The sequence below is a fragment of the Scardinius erythrophthalmus genome (assembly GCF_964197995.2).
Source record: "Scardinius erythrophthalmus genome assembly, chromosome: 4".
Lineage (NCBI taxonomy): Eukaryota > Metazoa > Chordata > Actinopteri > Cypriniformes > Leuciscidae > Scardinius > Scardinius erythrophthalmus.
The window spans coordinates 35,741,876-35,749,037 of NC_138224.1; the positions used below are offsets into that span (position 1 = coordinate 35,741,876).

Consider the following 7,162-nt stretch of genomic DNA (forward strand, 5'->3'; position numbering starts at 1 on the left):
CTGTAATTGGTGTCGTTGATGCTGATCAATAGCTGAGTTTAGTGTGAATGAATGGATGAAGGTGTGACTCTTCCTGATGTCTATGATAATCACTGCTATAGATGAGCTGATTGGATTAGAGCTGGTGAAAGTTCCTATAACTGCTTACATCCTTTACATGAAGAAACATGAATATGTGAACCATCAAGATGAGAAGATTTTTTAAAAGCACAGTTTTATAAATTAGACTCCTGGTCTCTGTTTTAATCTGAAATACTCCATTAACTGAAGAAAATATTTTATGTTTTTTTTTTTATTGATTTCAATGAGGAAAATGGATAATAATTATTGCTGAAATATAAATTAGTAACATACAATTCTCTCAAAAATGCTAAATAAAAAAGACAAAATACTATTGAACAAAAAATATATTACATTGATTTTACTGAAGAAGAAAAAAAAGTTACATTACAGGTATCTGGTCACTTTTGCCCATAAGGAACATGAGTGTGTTCACAAAGGAGCGCACAAGTGTTAAATAGGGCACTATTTGAGGGACAGCCATTTATAGTGGTGTCCAAAACCAAAGTGGACGTTATTGAGTGCACTCATTCAATCCCACAATGCACCGCAATAACAAGTGTACAACCGATGTACGCTCAACGGCTGGAGAAGACCCATAATGCACTGTGAGAGTCGCGCACTGAATTAATTCCCGCGTCTGAACAGGAGATGGCGCCGCAGCAGAATCAAATCATCCATCCATTTTCCAAACCGCTGGTCATATGATCGGGGGATTACACGTTTTAAACAGTTTTCTACTTACAAGTGATTTGCTGTTCTAAAATAACACATTGCTTCCTTGTAGCTTAAACACACACACACACACACACACACACACACACACACACACACAGTAGCTCGCACACCACGGACAGCTCGCACGCAAAGTCGCACACAGAATAATTTAGGAGCACAGAACTTTATTTTATTTATCAACAAAATCGATTAGGAACTGAAAGCTTGTCAAAGTTGGCAGGAAGTCGGCACAATCTAACATCTTCACCCATCCTATATCTCTTCATGTGGGTCTAAAGCTCAAGCTTTCCTGTAAAATAATTTGTGAATTAATTAAATGTGATTATTTTTTAAAGAAATTGCAGAGTTTTCTATGGATTACAGCTGGAGTGAATTGTGACTTTGTTCGCTCGTCAGTGAGCAATTTGAATCACTACTATATAGGCAGCAACTCACACTATTTATTCTTGAAAGATCACAATTTTAGACATCATATACCCTTTTTAGGTATTTTAAAAACAAATTAATATATATCCACTTAATATAAACACACTAACTATGCATTTCAATACTGACACATATATATGAACACTGATTTATGAGTTCACACTCTAATTAACCCTTTACACAATCACATTTTTCAATATTTGCATTTTTTTTATGTAATTTAAATCTGGTATAAACGGCTATTACCATTGGCCTTTTACGTAACATCTCACCCTCTTTCATTAGTAGTTCTTAATATTTTCATCACATCATTGGACAATATGTATTTATTAAATATGTATTTCTCCAAGAATTCAACACTAAATTTCTCTGACATGTATTTTATTATTGGGCTTTTGTGATTTTAGACAGGATTGAGGTTGGGGCACTGTGGGTTAAATTATTCTTTGTGCATTGTAGGAAAGCATGTTTCTGGCTTGTGTGAATGTGGGAGTCTTGAGACAGTAGGGCATGTTTTCCTAGAATGCAGAAAGTATAGGGCAGAAAGAAATATATTCTTTATTAAACTGGCAGGACTTGGAGTTAAGGCTTTTTCTCTTTTCTCTTTGTTTGGTCACAGTGACGAGCATAAACTGATCTCCAAGGCAGTTCTTCTTGCATGATACAGGACTGTATGTAATAATTTAGTTCAAACTTTGACCTGTGGAGGGCAGTAATACAGCAGCGTCTACACTGCCGGAATCCTACAAGAAGAAGAAGAAGAAGGTTTTAGACAGCAGTGTGTGAACAGGACTTTTATTTTGGTCTGGTGACGTCATAAGGCTGCGTCGCGATCCTGCATCTCTTGTGATTGGACTGTAGAAGGTTTGTGTTTTAATCTATTTAAAAGCGTTTCAATCAAATTCAGCCCTTTCATGCAATTTTAAAGTTTTTACAAAAGATGTTAAACGGCATCTTTATTATTAAGTTCAACATCGTAATACTTTAACATTGTTTTGTGTGAGTATAGCAAGAGTAACAGAACATTTGTTGTAAACTGATGAGAGAAACTGAGTTTAAACTAAAAAAAATCTGTGTTAATTATTGAACCACCAGTTCTTTCTGAAAATTATTCAGTGATTCAAAGCGCTCAATTCAAAACACTGTAATCTACAAATCATTTAAATACCAAATATAAATCATAAATACTAAATATAAACAATCAATATCATTTGTGTTCTTTTATTAAATATTTTGAATGTTTTTGTCTAATCTGGTGATTTAAGTCCATTTACTTTCTCTGACTGACTCTCTTACCAGTTCACTGAACTACTGATCTAGAGCTGATTGAGACACACAGATTTAGTGTGGATTTATTTTTCTTTCTGTTTATTATTCTCATTTTAAACAGGACAAACACACAGAAGATCCACGTGACACTATTATAAAGATGGCGTTTATTAAAGAGGAGAGTGAAGACATGAAGATTGAAGAAACATTCAGAGTGAAACATGAAGATACTGAGGAACAAACAGGTTGGTTTCATTCTCAAAGCTGAACTCAGTCTTTTGATCCTTATTAAAATGTCTAGCTCTACAGAAATGATAGATGTTTTTGTGTGAACATTAAATTGGTTTTATATCATATGGAACGGGACAGACATTTTAGATCACACAACCAGACAAATATTAACAGTTTCTGTCACATATTAAATTGGAAAAATACATATATAACATAGCCTAAACAAAACAACTGTGTAACATTAAACCAATATCTATTTCTGAACAGAAAACAATGAAATCCATTGATTTATCACTTAAAGGGATAGTTCGGCCAAAAATTATATTAAACCCATGATTTACTCACCCTCAAGCCGTTCGAGATGCATATGTCAATCATTTTTCAGACGAACACATTTTCAGTTATTTTAGAAAATGTCTTAGATCTTTCAGTGGTTATAATGTCAAGTTATGGGGTCCACGTCCTTCAAGTCCAAAAAATGTGCATGCATCCTTCACAAAAGAAATCCATCCGGCTCCAGGGGGATAAACGAAGGCCTTCTGAGGGTAATCCGTGCGTTTTTTTGGTATAAATATACATATTTAAAACTTTATAAATGAAAATAACTGGCTTCCGGCAACGGTTGACGCGCGTTCATGGGAGATGGATGCCCACGTAGTGTAGCATAGTTATTTTCATTTTTTCGAACTATCCCTTTAATTGTGCGACAGTATTAAAGCAATCCATTAAATCTGACTTATAAACTTTTTATATTTGTAATCTATAAGACTTTTTTTCCCCTCTCAAAAGCACTCGTATCAAACCGTGACTTTATTTCCAGAATGATTGAAAACAGTGGTCTATAAGTGCTTCTTTTATTACAAAGAAATGCAGTAAATGCTGTTTTCTATTTTTCAATGTTTTGTGTGATGAACAAAGAAGTTAGCAATATTCAAAGCCTCAAAAACACTTAGGGCCCTTTCACACCTACCTTGTTTGGTCTGGATTTTCAGACTTTTCAGTTTGGTCCGAATCAAAATTACAGGTGTGAAACTTCCCCCGGACCAAACAGACGAAATTTGGTCTGACAAAAAGAGGTAACTTAGGGCGTTTTTGCACCAAGTTCCGAACCAAAGGTCATGTTTTGATACATTTGGTTAGTTTTGGTTTGTTTTCACATTGCAATTATGCGAGTGCACTAAATAACTTTACATGACATACTTGCGTCCTGTCGTCATCATCTACATGGGCTGCATCTTGACATTGATTGGTTTGTAAACGGATGTGCGTCTGACGTCAGCGTGTTGTCAAGTCGGCGGGTAACTTTGACAAGAATGAATGAACAGACGCATATCGTTGCCAATATACTTTTATTTTTATGGCATTACTCCCTGCAGCACCAATTATACTCGAGGCTAGTTCAAATTCGCCACATGAACGTTCTCGTTGTGCGAACATTTTATCATCGCCGGCATGACGCAGGACAAGTGTGTGTGTGTGTGTGTGTGTCACTGTGGGCAGGATTGCACATAAATATTCTTCTTCAGTTGTTTAGGCTACGCGGGAACCACCGGAACTTCCTGTAAATGGTCTGAAAGTCCGAACCATACAGAAAATGCGTTCACAATAGAAACGAACCTAACCTTTACTCAGTTTGATCCGGACTGAGACTACCTCTTTTCGTCAGACCAAATTTCGTCTGTTTGGTCCGGGGGAGGTTTCACACCTGTAATTTTGATTCGGACCAAACTGAAAAGTCAGAAAATCCGGACCAAACAAAAGGTAGGTGTGAAAGGGCCCTTAGTCTCAGTCTTGGTCGGTGAACTTGGAGCAAAATAGAGTAAGTTTTATAGTTATCTATACATTGTGTGTCTGATATGAATAAAGGAAGTCGTAAATTTACAATTGAAAGGATTGTTATTGGTGCTTCCATAGACATCAGTGAGTATTTTACAAACTATAAATGTATTGTTTTGCTAGTACTAATGTGTATTTAAATGTCTGAAACCTAAAATAAAGATTATGTGGTTGGAATCATTGAAAAGTTGTGATCTATGGTGTCCGTCTCTGGCTCAGCATCGAACACAGGTTTGAATTTAGCAGTTGATCACGCAATGATATTACGCAGCGCCTGAAAATAGTCCCCAGCTAGGTAACTTCCAACGTGACAAGTTTTCAGGTGCATATCATTGCGCCTCTGCTGCACCCATGGTACAGCAGCAAAGTTCCTTGATTATTACGCAGGAATGAGAGTATAGTTCCTAGCCATATCGGCCTAGAAAATCGCAACTTTTCATTTTCCGTTGGTCTAAGTACACAATATAACTACAGAAGAGTCAAGTTTTAAATAGGAAAAATATCGAAACTCTTTGATCATTTTTTTGAGAGAGATGCTAACGGTCTAATAAGATTCAATGATCTATGCTAAGCTATGCTAAAAGTGCTACCGCCAGACCCGGAGGTCGGCTGAGTGTATTCGAAAACGGTAAAACTCTATGGGAGTTGGAAAATGAGTATTTTTTTTTTTTTAAAGTGGAGTGTTCCTTTAACAATATTGATAATAGGTTATGAAGTTACAAGTTACTTAATATGGGTAGGATGTTGTTGGTTTTGTTGTCTTTTACTTTGTGCTATTAAACTGGTGTTTACTTTTTCCACCTTAGACATGATGGCGCTGAAAGAGGAGGGTCAAGAACTGAATGAAACCGAAGAAAAAGATCAGTATGAGGAACATCAAGTTTTCATGATTAGAGAAAAAACATTTAGTTGCTCAGAGATAGAAAAGACTTTGTCTCGAAAAACAGCTCAAAAGCCAGCAACTATAAATTATTTCACCTGCCAACAGTGTGGAAAGAGTTTCAATCAAAATAGAAATCTTAAAGTCCACATGAAAATTCACTCTGGAGAGAAGCCTTTCACCTGCCAACAGTGTGGAAAAAGCTTCACAAAAAAAGGAAGCCTTAATGTCCACATGAGAATTCACACTGGAGAGAAGCCTTTTGCCTGCCATCAGTGTGGACAAAGTTTCATTCGAAAAGCAAGTCTTAAATGCCACATGATAATTCACACTGGAGAGAAGCCAATCACATGCCCGCAATGTAGACAGAGTTTTACACAAAAATCAAGCCTTCACTCTCATATGAGAATTCACACTGGAGAAAAGCCATTCGTATGTGGTCAATGTGGAGTGAGTTTCAGATTTGGAGCATCCCTTAATCGCCATATAAGAATTCACTCAAGAGAAAACTGTTTTATATGTCACCAGTGTGGAAGGAGTTTCACAGACAAGAAACACCTTAAGAATCATGTAAAAATTCACATCCGAGAGAAGCCTTTCATGTGCCATCACTGTGGAAGGACTTCCAAACAAAAAACAACCTTTGAGAATCACATGAGAACTCACACTGGAGAGAAGCCTTTCACATGCCCTCAGTGTGGAAAAAGTTTTGCACTTAAAGGAACCCTTGAGATTCATATTAGGATTCACACTGGAGAGAAGCCTTTCACATGCCCTCAGTGTAAGAGGTGTTTCACATATCGAAAAGACCTGAAACGTCATTTGCAAACTCATTCTGAAATTAAATGACAAAGCTCTGGAGTGTGGCAAGAGGTTTACAAAAAGGAAGAAAAAGATTTAAAAAGGAAGAAGATTTAATTGTGATCAATGTAATTAAAAATCTATTTAGCCATCACACTTACAGATGCATATGATAATTATTTGTTGAACGTTTTAAATGGCTCTGCAATTTAAAAAAGCTCCAGAAAATATGTATCTGTGTAAAATCAAGGCTTTGTTCACACTGCCGTTGAATGTTGCTCAACTTTATTTTTCTGCTCAAATAGTTGTTTATATGTCCTTTTAAATGTGGCCCATATCAGATCATTTTCTAAATTAGTTTAATTCTTACAAAAGTCTGACAAATTCATCACATCATGACTTGTCCATGTTCAATTACTTTATTTGCATTGACCTCTTTATACTTCATATTTTATTTTGTCATGTGAATATGAATGTGAACACCTCACCATAATTTACTTGAATAAATAGCAATGTCAATCTAGGACTGAAGGGCTTGTAGGACTGAACCCGTGTTTAAGTCGGAATTAGTCAACAAATACGTTGAGTCATGTCCTTTTCTCCTGTTATTGTCACTTACTCAGCAGTGAAGGATTCACATGTGATAAATGCTGGGAAATAGTCAGGCTGACAGGAATATTTCAGAATTAGAGATAAGCATCCAAACTTAAATTGAGAATAGGAAGGATACAAGGGGTCTAGATACTGCTTTGGATGTGACTAGCCTAGCGAGCCCCGTACATTGTTCGGTTCCGAACACGCAACTTGGTCCTAAATAATAAGGTAATTACAGACTGATATCGAATCTACCTTTTCTGTAAAAAATACTAGAAAGGGGAGTATCCTCACAACCTTTTTAGAATGAAATTGTAACTTTCAAGG

At 36.2% G+C, this 7,162-nt stretch overlaps 1 protein-coding gene across 2 annotated transcripts; it reads left to right on the top strand.

Annotated features, from left to right (window-relative positions):
* Positions 1 to 2,026: 2,026 nt before the first annotated feature.
* On the top strand, positions 2,027 to 6,763 carry LOC308689455 (uncharacterized protein). 2 transcript variants are annotated; one of them, XM_081363164.1, is made up of 3 exons: positions 2,027 to 2,088; positions 2,615 to 2,738; positions 5,367 to 6,757. In XM_081363164.1, exons 2-3 carry the CDS (start codon positions 2,654 to 2,656, stop codon positions 6,287 to 6,289), a joined length of 1,008 nt encoding a protein of 335 aa, XP_081219290.1. In that variant the 5' UTR covers positions 2,027 to 2,088; positions 2,615 to 2,653; the 3' UTR covers positions 6,290 to 6,757. The 2 variants fall into 2 exon arrangements, with proteins under 2 accessions (XP_081219290.1, XP_081219291.1); XM_081363165.1 differs by having other exon boundaries at positions 2,071 to 2,223; positions 5,367 to 6,763.
* The last annotated feature ends 399 nt before the right edge of the window (positions 6,764 to 7,162 follow it).

Excerpts from the sequence above, each read along its gene's own strand:
- LOC308689455 (XM_081363164.1), top strand. The coding sequence starts at position 2,654 with ATGGCGTTTATTAAAGAGGAGAGTGAAGACATGAAGATTGAAGAAACA. Across the intron at positions 2,739-5,366 it reads AGATACTGAGGAACAAACAG|ACATGATGGCGCTGAAAGAG; the intron begins GTTGGTTTCATT and ends TTTCCACCTTAG.